The sequence below is a fragment of the Tamandua tetradactyla genome, chromosome 2, assembly GCF_023851605.1.
Source record: "Tamandua tetradactyla isolate mTamTet1 chromosome 2, mTamTet1.pri, whole genome shotgun sequence".
NCBI classification, from domain to species: Eukaryota; Metazoa; Chordata; class Mammalia; order Pilosa; family Myrmecophagidae; genus Tamandua; species Tamandua tetradactyla.
In genome coordinates this window covers 82,272,059-82,290,558 of record NC_135328.1, presented here as the reverse complement: position 1 = coordinate 82,290,558, position 18,500 = coordinate 82,272,059, and the positions used below count along the sequence as shown (strand labels likewise).

The 18,500-nt window shown below is 39.6% G+C and overlaps 1 protein-coding gene across 12 annotated transcripts in view; it reads right to left on the bottom strand.

Annotated features, from left to right (window-relative positions):
• TTC39B (tetratricopeptide repeat domain 39B) overlaps positions 1–18,500 on the bottom strand; it is a 310,342-nt gene that overhangs the window by 105,253 nt on the left and 186,589 nt on the right. For 6 of the 12 annotated variants that reach the window (XM_077148140.1, XM_077148143.1, XM_077148142.1 and 3 more), the window contains exons 1-2: positions 11,520–12,333; positions 7,608–7,642 (exon numbers count right to left, since the gene is read on the bottom strand). The exons of 2 other annotated variants lie outside the window; for them this stretch is intronic. In XM_077148140.1, the coding sequence (XP_077004255.1) occupies positions 7,608–7,642; positions 11,520–11,687 (203 nt within the window). In that variant the 5' untranslated portion in view covers positions 11,688–12,333. 4 more of the 12 variants (XM_077148148.1, XM_077148144.1, XM_077148149.1 and 1 more) reach the window with 2 other exon arrangements.

The following is an 18,500-nucleotide window of genomic DNA, read 5'->3' as shown; positions in this document are numbered from 1 at the left end:
ACATTATCGCTCAAATTTGCACACTAAAATGCAGGTAAAATGATGTCTTGTAAGGTATGTAGATTAGATAATAGTTCTGTATCCATGGTGACTTCCTCACCTTGATATCCATACTATAGTTATGTAAAAGAAAATTACTGTTTTTAGGAAAAGTTAGAGGTAAAAATATGATGTCTAGGATTTGATTCTAAATCATCTGAGAACAGATTATAGATAAAATAAAATTGGCCTTGAGTCAACAACTATCAAAGTTGACAACTATTAAATACATAAAGGTTAAGTTTAAAATCCTCTCCACTTTTTTACATGTTTGAAATTTTTCATAGTAAAATTCTTTTTAAAAATAAGATAACTTTTGCTGCTGTGTGGAGAAATGAGTTGGGAAGGCTGAGGGAAAGAGAGCAATGGAAGCAAGAAAACACATTAGTAGACTCTTAAAGAAGTCTGATAATAAGCTAATGGAATAGAGTAGAGAAAAAGAAAAGTGAACAGATGGGAAATATATTTTGGAGGTAGAAACCACTGTACTAGGTGTGGTAGTTCAGAGCTGTGAGCACCCCAGAAAACATGCTCTTAAACTTAATCCATTCCTGTGGGTCTGAACACATTGTAAGTAGGACTTTTTGATCAGGTTATGTCAGTTAAGGTATGGTCCACCTTGATCAGGATGGATTTTAATCTTATTACTGGAGAACTTTATAAACAGAATGAGATTTAGAAAGATAAAAGAGAAAGCCTGGGAAAGAAGCTTAAATTCATCTGAACCAGAAGAGTACAGAGTGGTCAGGAGAGGCTGCCATGTGCGCTATCATGTGCCAGAGGAGCCAAGGGCCAAGGATTGCCGGTATCCAGCCCCAAAACACCACATCCTTGGGGAGAAACATCGTCTTGTTGATACCTTGATTTGGGCTCTTTTTTCCTAACCTCAAAACCATGAGCAATTAAATTCCCATTGCTTAAGCCAGCCCATGGCATAGTATTTCCTTGAGCAGCCAAAGAACACCTCATAAAGGGAAGGAATATCAAGGATGCGTACAAAGCTTATGGCCTGATCAAGTGGGAGGATGGTAAGGGATATTTACAGAGATGGAGGAGACTGGGAGAGAAACAGGTTTCAGATGGAGGAGGGAAGAGGATACAAAGTGTTCAGTACGGGACATATAAATTCAGTTGTTTATAAAACATCCAAGTGAGTGATCAAAAAAGCAATGATTGCACTTATTTCTCATTACAACTAACAAAATAGTCTCAAGACACAGAAGCACAAGGCAGTCTCTATATCCAGACGATAACTGGTGGAGGCAGCCAGCAAACAAAATGTGGTATATCCATACATTAAATATTATTCAGTCACAAAAAGGAATGAAGTACATATATGCCACAACGTGGATGAATCCCAAAAGGCAGACACAAAAGAACACACACGATTAGATTCGTATGAAATGCCACTAGGACAAATTCACAGAAACAAAAATTGGATTAGTGGTTGCCTCGGGCTGGGTGTGGGAATGGAGAGTGACTATAAAGGGGCACAAGTTTTCTTTTTGGGATGACAAAAATGTTCTAAAATTAGATTATGGGGATGGTTGTACAACTCTCTTATTATCTTAAGGGTCACTGAATTGTATATTTAAAATGGGGGTTGACTGGGATGTAAACTATATGGCAATAAAACTGTTAAAACAAAATTCGCAGGGCAGAGAATCTCATGAGAGATTTTTTTGTTCCCTCCACCTAATACCAAGGTTGAAATACACACGTTTCTTTACTGTGCCTTCCTGCATAGTAGTTTTACTTCTCCTTTCCCTTATGAAATGTCTCCAATAAAATTCTCCATTATGTTTTGTCCTTTCTTAGCAGTATAAAAAATAATATCAGTGGCATCTTAGATCCAATTAAATCAGTGTCAACTTTGTTAAGAAAATCAGGTTAAGGAGGGGGGAAAAAAACCCTCTCCAGACCTGAGCAACATTTGGATTATCTAGGTGGGGAAGTTGAGGCCAAAAAAATATGAGAACAGAGAAAAATGAAATTAGTCCAACTCTGCCTGCAGTTAAATCATTTGACCACTGTGAAGAAAAATATTAACTAGATATTCCCAAACTATCATCACCATTTTTCACATTTAATTAGCCTTAAAACAAGACAATGATTGCATAATCATTAGTTGATCTTAGTCAGAAAAAAATTTGGCCCTGAAAGCCTAGACACACTCTAATCTACAATTTATAGTCCAAAAGAGAAATTATGAGGATGAAAAAGTCCATGAGAAAGACTATGCTACAAAATATTTTTAGTTCCATTTTAAGTCTCAAATCACCTGGCTAAAATTCTCTGCCTATTTCAACTTCTAGCATTAAGGACAAATTCACAGCAGTTCTTACACATGCACAGCTTCATCCCCACTGCTTTCCCACTGCCTCAGGACTTGACTGAAGACTTGCAAATTTCCATGTAAGGATAAACTCAAAATTTTAAGAAGATACTATGGAATATATGAAACCACTGCTGAGAACAGCAAGCCTGCATCTGTTCTAACAATCTTTGAACATAAATTTGACTCTGTCTCCTCTGACTTTTCTAAACTAACATAAAAAGAAAATGTTAGTTTGATTAACTAGCACCTGACCAGGACCTGCAGTTAATTAGATCTTTATCCCAATTTCCCACTGTGAGTCTTAGGAGAATGGGGTAAATAAAAAACATCACCAAGTAACAAGGACTCCAGCCGGTCGGTCCCTGCTCCCACTAGACTAAGGCCAGAATTCCTCTACGACCCACCTTCAGTTGTGTCCATATGGCCCATCCATGTCCCATGGCTCTGTGCTCTGGCTACAGTGTCCCAGTACTGTTCGTTCTCCTACCTCTGCGATGCTGCAGCTTTTCCTCTTCCACAACTTCATCCAACTGAAATCCTGCCCATCAAGACTCAAAGCAAATGTCAGCCTCTCCCATCTCCCAACTAGAAGACAATTCTTCTTTGAACTTCCAAAACATTTTATTCGTTCATTTGTCACATCAGCTACTTTACGAAAAGAGTTCATTTACCTCTGTTGCTACACTGCCAAGGACAGGAGCTGTGCACAAACACTGGGGAAATTAACAGCCATTCATCAGAACACCAAGAAGCCCATGCCAACTATGGAACTGTTAAATCAGGAAGCAAGAGACTACAACAGAGCAAATCTGGAACTGCAGATTATTTACAGCAAATTGCCATAGATCATGGGATAGACATAAGTTACTTTCCTGTTCTAAGGTCACCTCCTTATGTCAAGCAGGTCATAAAGTTCATAAACAATTTTAATTTTTATAAAGGACATTTTCAATGTGCCACTAACTGTTTAAACAGGGTGGTGGAAGGAGGATAGGATTGATAATCTCTAATTTTCCTCTAGCTCTAAATGGCTGTGATTTTTGTATGATCTACCACCATGCAAACTAGCAACATCCCAAAATAGTTACTCAGTTACAGTAACAGATGTTACCACAAAGATTCAGAAATAGGAAAATCTATGTCACAGTGGTAAAGTCAGTAGGCAGAAAAGGAAAGTAGGAAATGGTTTTCTTTTGTGGAAACAATGTAAGACTTCACTCATCTGTTAGCTTGCATTTTTCCATTGGATATTCAGGAGAAAATATTCACAGAAGAAAGTCATCATCATTTCACCTAAAGGACCTTATCCTGCTACAGACAGAATGAAGTTCAGCTATCTGTGCTAAAAACAAAAAAATCAAATGAATGGTTTAAGCAGCCTAAAGAAAAAGAGTGGTACTGAATTCAGCAGATGGCAAAGGGAATACCACAGCATGGCAAATTTAAGAGGAAACCAGAAAAATATTGGCAAACCTTGGAATTAGAACAAATTAAAAGGTGACATAAAAAACAACTGAAGATTTTCTACAATTAACCTCTATTTATAATTAGGGGAAAATACACAAATATTTAAAGGGAAAATACTGAATAACATTACTTCTGCAATATTTTTAATTTCAAAAGGGTCAATAATGCAGGAGACCTAAGTATAGGAATGCCACACTCTGCTGAAAATACTGGGAACCAAGCAAGTTGAGTGTTACCTGTGAATGAAGTGCACCCTACCAGCTTTCAAAACATTTGTAGCCATTTCGAAATTTTCTTAACATCTGTGATACAAGTCTCTACCTTCTAGAATGGAAAATACTAGATATAATGTCATATTTTCTCGCTGTCTCGGTGAAAACATTATGAACATGATTCTCCTGATGGAAACTTGACAACCACTTGAGTGTAGGGCAGTAAAGATCGATATTTACTGAGCAGCTACTAGGTGCTTTGCTCTCATTATCACATTTGAATTAAATTTCATTTACTCCCCCCAATAAATCCATCCATGATCACATGAAGAAACCAAGGCACAGAGAAACTGGTCCCAGGCCTTCCAGCCAGAAAGCAGCAGGTTGAGATCGGGGCCCATGACTTTGTCTCTCCAGTAAGGCAGGTGTGGTTGTCTATTCACTGAATCAAAGTGACTCCACACCACTGTGCTCTGCAGTTCTATGACTCATAACATTTTCATTCTTCTTCCATAGCCATTTTTGCTACTATCAGCAAGTCAGCTTCAAAGTCACCCCCTCACAATACCTTCCAGAACTTTTCATGGCAAAATTACACAGGAGACCAAAAATCAAACTTCAAGTAGAATCAGGTCAAAATTAATTATAAATAGACTCTGAGTAAGGCCTCTACTACAAGTAAAGTGCAAGATTTTTAGAGCATGGAGCTTTGGCTACACTTTCTGACTTTCGGCTCTATTTCAAACAGATGAGATTCTCTATCAGGATAAGTATTATTATAATGTGTTGCTATAATCATAATGAGAGGCATTTACTAAAGAAATTTTGATAACACTGAAAAGGAAAATCAAGTGTTTAAGAGATGGTGTTAAGTGGCACAAGATATAATGTACACCAGGAACATAAAAGAGCAAGATAAATTCTAGAATGAGTAAATCTTTGTATTTGCTAGACTGAAAAGGCAGGGAACTTAAATTTAGAAGAAAGAAGAAAATACTGGCAACAGCAGATAACTACAGCTCAAAGAGAGGCTGAAGAGGCAATGAAGGGAAAAGAAAATGTTAGGTAATTAGAAGTGAGGTAGAGTTAAAAGGCTATTGTTTTCAAGACAGAAAAGCTGCAAAATGGTTGCTAGCTAGAAAGCAAAGAAGCCAAGACAAACAAATCCTCCCCAGGTCCACATTTTAAGAGAACATGAAGGGTTCCTGACAGTCACAAATCAAAAACATCCTAATCCCAGGGGTCATTCTAGATTCTGTTCTTCTGAGAACCAGTCATGCTGATCTTAAAACATAATCTAAAACAGTTGAAGGAAAGAGTAGATTTTGTGCAAAGACATAAAGATCAAAGGAACAGAATAGAAGGCCCAGAAACAGCATCATTATATCAAGATTTATTATTTAAGAAAGAAGGCATCATATGTAAATTTTCCTTCCTGGACATAGCAAAAGGTCTTGGGATAGTGAGATAGCAATTTTAGAGATGGTATGAGATAGGGATCTAAATTAACTTCAGCTGGGTTTTACGGTCATGGATTTTTTTTTTCCTGGATAATTGGATTTTTTAAAACTTAATAAATGTTAGAAAGTGCCCCATGTCTTCAAGCGTCCCAAAGGTGAAGCTGCCACCAGCCAAACTCAGCCAGTGAAAGCTCAGAGAACCACGAGGTCACGCTCTCCGGACGGGTCAGTCACAACGGTCAGGCTGGTGGGCGTCTGCAAGGCTCAGCCCCTTTCTGGTGTGTGTCTTTGATATCTTAGCTTCCGCTTGGCAATAGCACTGCTTCCACTGATGAACACCAGTTACTAGTCCCCAGCCTGATCCTGTCCACTTCCTGGACTGCCTCCTCCCAGTCCGGCCCAGGCTCAGTTCCTGCCAGCCCTCCAGTGCACAGCAGCAACAGCTGCAGCACTGAATAATTATAAGATTTCCAGGTGGTGATAACACTAACATCAAAAGTGACCTGCAAAATTCACATCAACAGATTTTATTCCAGAGAGTACAGAATGGAAAAAGGAAGGAGTTAAAAAAAAGAGTAACTTCAGCAGAGGAACCTGACGGACACTTCCCCAGCCAGGGGATCAGGGTTCCCATCAACAGTGAAAAGGCTTGAAAGGAGCAGGTCAGGTCCCCTTGAGGTGGTGTGATTAGAAAGGCACTTCCCCTCTGTGGTCTTCCTCAGTCTAATCAGGAAGAAAACATCAGACAACTGCCAACTGAGGGACACTACAAAATACCTGACCAGTAAGGGTCACCAGAAACAAGGAATGTTTGAGAAACTGTCACAACCAAAAGGATCCTAGGGAGATACGATGACTAAGTGTAATGCGGTATCCCAGGTGCAATAAAAATAAAATAAAGGTCATTTGGTAAAAACGAAGGAAATCTGAATCAACCGTCAACTCTATTTGATAATCAGGATCCATATTGGTGCATTAATTGTGACAAATGTACTATACTAATGCAAGATAGGGAAAACCAGTGTGGGGCAACGGGAACTCTCTGTACTATCTTCTTAGTAACTCTGTAACTCTAAAACTGTTTAAAAGAAAAGAGCTTTTTTTTTAATTAGTTATCACAACTGAGTATTTTTGTCACATAAACATTCAACAACATAAACACAAAATTTGGGGGCAATATAAAAATTTGTAACTATAAAGTAAAGAGCAGTTTGAGGAGAATATTTGCAGCAAATATGACAAAAGATTAAGATGTATGTAATACAAAAGTTGATTAAATACATAGAGATACATTGAGAAAAGAAGTTAAACCAGTAAAAGAAGAATCTATACCAAAAAAAGTTAATACAGAAAATAAAAACTAAAACAATTAGATATCATTTAATATTTAAAGTAACAAAACTGTTTTTCAAATAATTCCCAGTGATAGTGATGCTACAGTTAAAACCACTTCACTTAAATGGTATTGGTGGCCGTGGAAGAGGAAAAAAACTCTTTTAGGAGCTTATTTGAGATACTTAGAAAGAACAATGAAAATATTAATCCCTTTTAATCCAGTAATCCTGTATCTATGAAATTAACCTTTGGAAATAATGCCAAGCTATGACAAAGCTAGACACATGAAAATATTCATAACTTAGTTTTAAGTTTTTAAAATAGTAACAACCTAAATGTCTAACAATGGTGAAGTAGATAGGTAAATCGGTTTTCCACTTGATCTAATATGATGTAGACATTGGAATTATTTAAAAACCAGGTAGGCTTATGGAAAAGGCTTATAATAAAATTAAGTACAAAAAAAAGCAAAAATTTACACCATGAGGCCAACCACGTAAATAAATATGGACAAGAATTTTAAAAGGTTAGCTATAAACAAAAATAATTTATTTTTTTAATTATGTAACTTAGTGTTACAAGCAATACTACTCAAAAATAAATTTTTCGCTTAAGCATAATTACATCCTAACTCAAATTACAGAGAAGTGACATTTTTCTAACTATAGCCACTACTCTCAAAAATAGAGAATGAAATATTTACATTTCATAACGGAACCATCACTTTTTCTTTACCACATACTTTTTATTACTTACAGAGGGATGTTTTCCAAGGCATCTTCAAAGATGTCCTGGGGGGAATAAAAAATACAATGAGTTTCTGAAGAATCAAGCACTCTAAATTCTAGAGAGAAAATGAGTAAGTATACGTGTGCTTGGGGGCAGGGGTGGGGAGGCAGTTTTGGTGGGAGGGTAAAGCAAGCAGTACAATCGTTCAACTTAACACTCACGAATGGAATTCCTTTCAGAGAAATCATGTATATGAATTTAAGTGAATTTTAGTTTAGGTTTTTTTTGGAATTAATAAAATTAAATACTCAACTATCAATCAGAGGTAAACTAAAGAATGTGGCTTCTTCAGTGAAATTATCTTTAACTCCCCAGTCTCATCATTACATATATCGAACAAAACAAACAAGTAACAGGTCTCGCCTACTCTAACCTTCTCTTTCTCCCTAGCCTAGTTAGCATCCTCTGGGCCTTCACTTCACACCTAAATGCACTACCCTCCCAGCTAGTCTTCCTGCCACCAACCTCCCCCAGTTTAATCTGTTCCACATTAAGACAGCCAAGCCCCTTCCCTCACACCACTGGCTTGTTCAAAAGCTACATAGGGGAGAAAAGCCCAAACAAACACTCATACTCATACCCACAAATCCACACCACACACACACCCACACACCCCACACTCATACACAGTGACACACAATCACACAGAAAAAGTCACGGTCATACTCTTACACCCACACATAAACTGACACCCCACACTTACAACAGCTCCCTAATAGCTGCAAAAATTAATCCCAAGTTCCTTGTTCTTGTTAGAGCTACCATAGCGCAGTGCTGGCCTTGAAAGCGTCCTTCTCTCGAAATCCCTACTGCTGTCACTGCAGCCACGGCCACGAGGACGTCCATAAGGACCGCCCCACTGGTCTCCTCACTCTCACACCTGATTCAGCTCTTCGCCCAACAACCACCGCTTTCTTTTTCTTTTCTTCTAGTTCTCTTTTTAAAATTTAGTAAACACATACTGTTCGGCTGCTCTAGATCTTTTTTAAGAGCTCTCCATGGCATTTAAAATAAGCTCAAACTCCTTTCCATCTGGAGTCCTGTGCAATCTGGCCCGCCTGCCTGTGACCACGTCTCTGCTCCATTCCCAGGTTAGGACCAAGCTCGACAGGCCACCACCCTCACCTCTCCACTTCATCCACAGGGCTTCCTTTGTGTTCGATGAACAAGCCAAACTCAACCCACACTTATCCACATTGTTCCTTCTCTCCAAGAATGCCCTCCACCCAACGCTTCCCAGGGCAGACTCATTCTCACGCTTCCATTCTCAACTAGAAACGGAATGGAACGACTCTCAGCTAGAAAGCCACTACCCCAAAGAGATCCTCTCAATTACCCTAACTAAAATCACGAAGTATAGCAGCCCACTAATAGTTTTTCATTACCTGATTTATTTCATCCATAATACTTATAAACTCTACTCTTTTTGTCTGTTTATATGGTTACTGTCTGTCTCTATCAAGATAAGCTCTTATCTGATATGTTCACAGAAAAATCTCCAGGGCTTGGCACAGAGTTGTTGCTCAGCAAAGACTTGTTGCCTAATAAATGAATAGCTCCAGCTTGGATGGTCCTATGATACCTCCTTTAGAGATGTGATACAGAAATGAGGAAAGAGAGTTAGAGAACATTTCTCTGTGTGACCATTAATACCGAACAATGTTTAGATCATTCAAATACAGGGAAAAAAGAAGAAACAGCGGTATAAGTAATGGCAGAACTGAATTTAGAATGTGGGATCCTGACCTTGCTAATCTACACTAAGCACTCTGTAACGGAGGTAGAGGCACGGGCAATTCCTCCGAACCATACTCTTCAGAGATTAGATAATGAAGCAAAATCAGAAGCTCAAAAATCAGCTACTAGAACAGATATGAGCTAGTACTGAAGCAAAAGAACTTAAGGCAAAACTAAAAAGATGCCTGCCTACCCTCTAAAAAAGAACTCAAATTGGAAAAAGACTCCTTTCTCCATATCCAAAGTACGGCAGGTTTGCATTTGTGAACCACAGCCAATTGTGCCACAGGCCAGCACACAAGTTCTCCTACTAGCAGTTACAGAGAAGTAGGGAAAATCTGCTCTCCCAGTTAACTCGCATATGGCTTTGATACCTGGAGTGCCTCCACGAGATACCAGCTCACACTGTCTCTGACTTCACTGTTGACCCACCTGTGCTTGCCTTTACCACGTAGGGGGGTGCAGAGAGAGCACACACCTGGAGAGCAGGGCCCACCAGATATTTCTGGCTATCTTTCCCCTCTTCATAAATCTCAGCAAAGAGTAGGACACACAGAAGACACTAAAACATTTGAAAACTTCAGGGCCAGCTCTCCATTTCATAGGAGACAAGGCTAATATTTTCATACAAACAAGAAATACCCTGTGTTCAGTCTCAGAAAAAGAAAAACAAGGACAGCAAGTAAGAAATCATCTTCCCTTAAATAACATCTCACTATAGGAGGGACAGTATGCAGAGGGTCCTCTAAGTAAAACATACTTTGTCTCTGAAGACCAGACCAGAGGAAAACTTTTTCTATTATTTTAAAAAGAAGAAATGTAAAGAGAAGAACTGAGATTTATCGAGTGCCTATTATGTGCCAGATACTTTACAAAAGCTGTCTCATTTGTTCCTACCAATTTACGGCAAAAAAACCGAGGTTGCAGAGAGGGTAAATACCTACCGAATATTACACAGCTAGTAAGTAAAGGAATTGGGAGTCATTCTCAGGTTTAACTCCAAAGCATTTTTTAACGTTATTAAAAATTGTCTAAAACATGAAATAAGGTAGTTGGGTGGGGGTGAGGAGAGGATGGGAGAGAGCGGGTAGCATGTCCTTTCAATGTCACACGGCAGCATTGTTTGAAAAGCTCACCCAAGGATTATTTCATTCTCTAGAATACACTCATGCTGACATTGCTACTTACTATCTGATTGGAACCTAGACATCTTGACACACGTTTACACACAAATTTCTGAATGGTAGAAATGAGTATCTCCAAAGTTATGGTTTTATTGCCAGGGAGGGCATTACCTAGTTTTATGATTAGGCTAGCAAGCTTAATCTAACATTCTTTGAAAAAAAAAATCCAGTTCCTGAAATGCCTTTGAGTCAATTTACCAGATGTTACCACTGGCTCTCCATTAGTGGATTAAATAAGATTCTGGGAAAACATTCATTTTATATCTGGATGAGATGCCAGAAGTCAAGGGACTGTCCGCTCACACCTCCTGTACCATCTCCACAGGGACCAACGGCTTCCTTTTTCTTCCGCCTCTCTGCACCCCTGGCACCCAGCTCAAACCCTATCCTTTCTGCTGTGGCTTCAGGGAGCCCCATTCTCCTTTCCTCTGTGGAATTACCATCAGGAGCCCTGCCTTTGGCACTTTGATCTGCAATAGGCTGCCATTCAACAGTTTCCCGCCCAGGACAAAGTATGCCAGCCAATATTCTTCATGTAGCATAGCTAGATTTTCCTGCCCATGGTCTCTTCTCCCCTCTCACCATCAACTTCCCAGTGCTTCTCCAGTGTTGGATTTCATTTTCCCGGTGCTTATTACAAGGCCTATTTCCCTTAACCCCCAGTACCAGGGAGGGTGATCATCTGTACTCCAGGTAAGACAGAGAAGCAACCCCCAGAGTCCTTTGGATTTAAGGAAAGTAAGACAGAGAAGCTCATGCTGCTGACAAATATGGCATGTTTATAAGAAAGCTCTTCAGTGTTCAGTTCCCTCCTTGAAGGAAACTCCATACTCCAATGGGGGGAGGCCACCACCCTTCGGCAAGATGTAACAGATGTTTAAGCGAACCACACTCGGTTCTCAATCATCTGTTGCCTCAAAATAGTACCTAATTTTTTCAAGAGCCTGTCTTGACTCACCAGGTAGAGGCAAGGACCATCTTGCTTCTTTAGAATCCACTTTGTAACCCAGCACAGTAGTTTGCACTTAACAGACTCATAGCAAATAACTTTTGGCTGGCTGGCTGAGGACTGCCTTAACTTGGGGTGGAAGGAAAGGGTTAGTGTTCTTGCCTTGAGCAGTTTCATTTTACAATTTAGCAAATGGGCTAACCTTGTCAGAGTAAAAAATTCCCTGCAGGACTTTTCAGATGCAAGACTGGCACTCCAGAACCTGCTTTCTCCTGGGTAGGGCACCCAAAATATACCCCCTGCTCCCAGAACGCACAGAGGACTCTAGTCAGGGCAAGTGACAAAGAAGTCAGGAAAGGGGATGGGGTACTGCATCACTCCTAAGGCTTTTCTGGACAATTTTCATTTGTTAACTTTGTCATATTCTGAGTAGTAAAATGCTTGCAAGCAGCAGGTTGTTAATAAATATTTATTTAATTTAAAAAGTTCATATAATAAAGATACTTAGAATGAAAATAAGCCATGATGCAAACATTTACATTATTTTTATACCAAGGAGGGGTGAGGTAATGAATAAAGATGTTAAATATGCCACTAATAAATATGTAGTAATTTCAAAACTCTGTGTTTCCAAAGAGACCAAACAAATTTACAAACTTTTCAAGAAGGCTTCCTTCTATGAATTTTAATTGACTTTGTGGTCTGAAAAGGAGTATGTGGCAACTATTACCCCAAGAAAGAAGAGGAAATAGGAAGTAACATGTGAAAAACTGAAAGAACTGAAGTCAAAAAGTTGAATCACTTCTCTCTAGCCTCTTCTTCTCTCCCCTTACCTTCTCTTCCTTCTCCTCTTCTGCCACCTCCTCCTCCATTTTCCCCCCTTTCTCATATGGATCAGTTCAAGGGCCTGCGAGCTGATGTTACCATGTTCCCCTTAACCCCTGCCCCTTAGAAGGGATGACAGTTTCGAAGGGGCTCTACAGACACCTTCCTCCTCAATAAGAAGCCCCCTCCCTGATGGCACCGGACCCTCCTCTCTGAAGCTTTCACCCAACATTCCATTCTATTGACCAGAAACTGCATGTTTGGTGCCAAAGAACCCTAGAGCTGTTGAGAACTCTGACAAGTCACAGATTCTATGCATGGCTTTGAAGCACATTTTGGACCATTCCAGGGAGATAAGACATGAAGAGGATGCCCCAGCTTCCCCCTGAACTACAGCAGAGATTGAGAGCTGTAAGCATTGCAATCCTGAAGACTGCAAACACTCCTCCAACACAGCATTCACCCCTGAGTTAAAATGTCCAAAGTGGGAAACCAGACTGATACAGTTTATTACCCTCCATCATTCTTCATAGGGACACACTGGGTGGCTCCTCAAATACTGAATGCAAATCTTTTCATACGTAAAGGGAGAGGGCCCACTGCCAGTTAAAAGAGTCTTTTGAGAAATATACAATATACAAACTTAAGTCACTTCACTCCATAATACAACTTGATTTTTCTAACTTAAAATAGACCCCTATTATGTACTCATGAAGTGACTTTTAAAAGAAAGATTGGGTAAGGAATATTTAAAAATATATATATGCCCTGAGCTCATGAGTCAGAAATAATCTTTCATTCTGCTCACATTTGCCATCCATTTCTCTGTAATCTATTTGTAGCCCAGGGCCTTCTGAAGCATATAAACTCTCCAAATGGATTCCAAAAGCTTCCACCAGATGCATCTTTTAGGCAGTGCTACATTTTAAACTTTTTCATGTTGCAGGTCCTGAAACTCTCCAAAGCCAAATGTAAAAATTAGCCCCAGCAACCTCATCATTGCATCTGAAGGATGCAAGCATCACTCATATAACCCCTTACAGGGTGTGCTGGTTTGAAACTATTATGTACCCCAGAAAAGCCATGTTTTAATCCTGATCCAATTTTGTGGGGCCAGACCTATTGTTTAGGGTGGGAAACTTTGATTGGATTGTTTCCATGGAGATGTAACATGCCCAGTTGTGGATGTGACCTTTTGGTTAGTTTACTTCCAAGGAGATGTGACACACCCAATTGTGGGTGTGGCCTTTTGACTAAATGGAGATGTGACTCCACCCACTCAAAGTGGATCTTGATTGGTTTACTAGAGTCATTTAAAAGGGGAAAGATACCTGGAGAACAGTTCTTCAGAGCTGACAGAAACAGGGATGTTTGGAGATGGTTGGAATGCCAACAGAGAGAGCAAATGCAAAGCCCAGCAGACATGGCCCAGTGCCTTCCCATGAGATGCTAAGCAAGCCAGAATGCAGAGTTGCATCCTGGAGGAGCTAAGCAAAGGCCTACAGACACTTAGAGAGAAACGACTGGTATCAGAAGCTGGAAGCAACGACTGGGAACACGGACCAGCAGACTCCAGTCACATGACTTCCCAGGTGACAGACATCAGTCTTTCTTTGGTGTTAAGATATCTTTCTCAGGATGCCTTAGTTTGGACATTTCTATGGCTTAGAACTGTAAATTTGCAATTTAATAGATTCCCATTTTAAAAGCTATTCCATTTCTGGTACATCGCATTCAAGCAGGCTTAGCAAACCAATACACAGGGTTAACATTCAAGTTCTCTGTGAAACATTAACAGATCCACAGAGCTCTTAATTGAAGGGAAAAAAAAGCAGTTGGAGCCCATATATTAGAAAACTACTCACACTGCAAGTCCCCACCTATAAGGATATGTGTTCCTGGCTCTTTTGGTGAACAAAATGTGATCTTCCAAGGTTAAAAGATCAGACTATGAACATAATTCTCAAAGACAGCAGAGCAAAAAAATTAACATGACACAAAGTTCATCCTCAGAACCTGCTCACAAGATTTGTTAAATCCGATTTTTTAATTGCTTAATAAAAAACTGGAGGTTTTCAAACAATACTCAAAGATAATTTTTATTTAAAATACAAATCAGAAAATCAGTTGCCAAAAGTGAAAATTTGTGCCTTAGAAATTAAGTAATCACTTGAGATGGAAAATAATTTCACACATTCTCAAAATATAGCATTAATTAGTTCTCATGCCAGGTGAATGCTCTAATAATCTTCCATATAAATTGTCATTTTTAAATTTCACTTTTACCAAAAATCACAGATCTGATAGTAAAAATTGGCAATGCCAAGTCATAGCTCACTAGGAGGGATTACTTTCTACACAAATAAACTGAATGGATTTTTATGGAGCAGCTATTACCTATCAGTGAGTTAGACTTTAGTCAATGATTCAGTCAAATATTTATTGAACACCAAATGCCAAGCACTAGTGAAAGAGAAACAAAAGATACCGTCCCTGCTTTAAGGAATTCACAGACTCCTGGGGGAAAGAGAGAGGACATCATGATGAGATCACCAAGCAGAGGGACCTAATCATCTCAAGGGAGGGAGGGCAAGTGGGGGCGGGGGCTTTGGCTGGTGGGGGAATGGTGGAGAAAGGATTAGGCAGAGGAAACAGCATAAAGTTAGGCTCTATGTTTACTGATTACGTTCTCTAAAGATGTAACATGATTCCCACTTAGCTCATAACTGTGGTTCAAGGGAGCAGAGGACAGATGGGAAGAAAGGGTGGACAAGTCCATCTGCACAGTAGTCCTAAGGGGCTAGTAATAAAGCAGCCTAACAGTGATCTACATACTATATTTCACAGATCTTTAAAAAAAGACATCAGGAATACAGAAGAGTTTTGAATATCATCTTCAGCAATTTTAAGAAACAAATGTTCGTATGTAAAATATGAAGTGGAACCAAACTGGAACCCACGTGTGTGTGTGGGGGGGGGGGGGATTGTTGGTTTGGAGGGTCCCATGCCTTCACTTCAACAATTACTCTGCAGGAAAATTGAAGAAATGAGTAGACATATTGGTAGGACATTTAACGTTAGTCTATAAAGACCCTTTGGATTTGATGGCAAGGAGGCCGTAACAGGTGAGAGGAAAGGTATGAGCCGGGTGTACCTGCGCCCCCCACTGTTGGGTTCATCAGGTTCAGACCAGAGGCAAATACTATAGAGTGCAGTCTCAGCCATCTGGCCACCTATTTTTCTACCCTACATAACAAACCCTTCCATTCCATCCAGGGTTATCATCTGTAAAATGGACACCCCAGTATCCACCTCAGAGAGCTATTAGGAGGATTAAAGGAGCCCTTAGGGTAAAGTGCTTGGTCAGTGCCCTGCCAATGCAATCACAGCAATGATGATGACGTGAGTCCTCTCTCCTCTCTTTGCAAACACGAAATACTCCTGGAAGTATCCACCTGATCAAATACTGATGGAAAGTCCCAGGGTCATGTGCTCAAACATTCTAGGAGCAAGTTTGTCTCCACAGCCTAGATACTATCTGTTATAAATACACATATGTGATTTCAATTACACAGCCAACAATAGTACGGTAGAAAGCATGTAATTAGGTTTGTAAGTCAGACTTGTCTGGGTTTGAATCTTGGCTCTACCCTGATCCTAGTCGGGTCTAGTCCTTCCAAACCTTTGTGGACTGATGTGTAGAAAGAGGATGTCAACCATCTCCCAGGACTGTTACAAAGATGGAAGTGAGATGAAGTACATAATAGGTCTGATGCAAAGAAATCTCAATAAATGGAAATTCCATAGCATATCAAATTCTTAAATATTGGCTGAACCAGTGGACCCATGGAGACAGAAGGGGGATGCCTCACTGTACTTTCTCAGCACCTCTTTTTCACATCAAGGATTCTGCATTCTCTTTTGAAAGCTAGGAAAAGATGTAGAACGTGGAAGTGTTCATAGCAAACAGAAGGGGATAAAAATGCTGCCTTCTCTTCTGCTTTAAAAAGCTTTCACCTGCTATCCTTTCATACCCAGACCCTTCTTACTCTGTGGGTTACTCAGCACTGATGACAACCTTTAGGTACAGAGCCCAGGACCTCAGCTCACTGGGAACCATGTGACCTTGGCCAATACATCAAACTCTCTGGGCACCAGTCTCCTCATGAACAGAGCAGAGAGGCTGGCACAGATATGATCCCCTACTCAAAATCCTATGTTCTCTGAATTAAACAGAAATCCTCCCCTATAAGAGAGCTCTTCCTCTATCACACATTCTAAATTAAAAGCCCTCAGGGAAGGCTGGAGTTAGAGGGACTGCATAGATAGGGAGTGCTGGGCTTCTCAGTGTTTGAGCAGTATCAGCAGTGCTGACTTGATCCTTGGCAGTTAGGGCAGCTAGTGCAGTAAGCACCAAGCAAAGCAGTTCACACAACGATTCTCCGAAATTTCCAACAACTGTTGGCCATCCATGAGAATAAAAAAGGAACCACCAGATGTCACTCTCACAAAAATATTACATTAGATGGCATTGCTTTAGTTTCTACTAATGGACACTTAAAGAGTTAAAAAATGAAATAGGTAACTTTATAAAGGGGGAAAAATGACCCTCTCTGCATTTAATTGTAAATATGGACCTGAGTTGCAGCTTCAGGCAAGGGTTAAGTTCTAGGGTCATATTTAAAAAGAAAATCATGTATATTGAAAATTAACACAGCAAATATTTTAAATTGCCATTATAATGGAGTACATATACATGGCTTGGAACACAATCTCATATAGTAATGGGCACGCATAAACATAAAATGTATATAGTTATCTAAGGTATATAATAGAGTACATATGCAAAATATAAGCCTTTTTAAATTGTGCATAACTGAAATTGTTTAAAGTAAATGAGCAAATGATATTACCCCCATACATATTCCCCAGCTACTATTTTTATGACTATAAAATGAACCTTGTAAACCACTTAATATATCAAGTACCACTGTCCTCCAGTACCTATCCTACCTAATCTACAGTAAATAAAGGAATATCTAGGGCGTGCCATTTTCGCTGGGGTATAATCTTCCAAAAACAACAACAAATACCAGAACCAAGAGACTGAGTTTTAACATTTTACAATGTTTATTCTGAAACCATCACTAGTGGAGATTTTTAAAATGAAAATAGAGTTTATAGATTTGCCCTATGAATAATCATAATAGATAACAGTGAGGCACTGTATTGGACACTTACCTACTTATTTCTAATTCACAATTATAAAAGTAAGAATTTCCCCTCTACTATTACTTCTCCTACTATGTTCTGATCATAATGATAAAGACAACAACAACCATAACAGGTAATTATTGAGTAGCAAGCATTCCTCCTCTAAATCCTTAACCTGAATTAACTCATTTAGTCTTCCTAACAACCCTGTGAGATAGAATGAGCAAACTAAAGCTCAGAGATTTAATTGACCTATCCAATATTCCATAGTGGAGCCTCAGTTTTCCTATTTGTACAGTGGGAATGACATTTATTTACAACATCACTTTGAAGTATAACTGAGAGAATATATTTAAGGTATGGAGCACAGTGGTGGCATGACAAATAAATAAATAATCCCCACTGTTTTCGTACAGATAGTTCTACAGCTGAAAGTCTCCAGTGCAGCCTAAGGATGAACAGAAAGAAATCCCTTACATCTTGCTGGACCCTCAAACTTTCCAGTTATAACAGAAAAATAGCAAATCTAGCATTCTCTCACTTGTAGCTCTGCTCCAAAGTAAATGGCTTAAGAAGAAAACACAGAACCTTGTGACACTTCATACCAGTTCCCTGAAGAGGTAGTTTCTAAGAGTAAGGCTTCAAAGCTTCTCCAAACTGAGAAAGCCCACAGTGTGAGTGGTGATGGGGTCAGAGAGCCTGAGTGCCCAGCTGGGAATCAGCCATCTAGTTTTAAACCCCAGTTTTACCACCCACTAGGTCTATGACCTTGGGCAAGCTATTTACCTTCTGTGAACCTGTTTCCCATCTCACTGGGTCATTCTCCAGATTAAACGGCCCATGTGTAAAGCACTTAGAGCACAGCATCCAGTATAAAATGCTAGTTATTATCACTATTACAGTTGCTACTTGAGTCTCCTAAAGTTACAAACGCACTACGCGTGTGTCCTT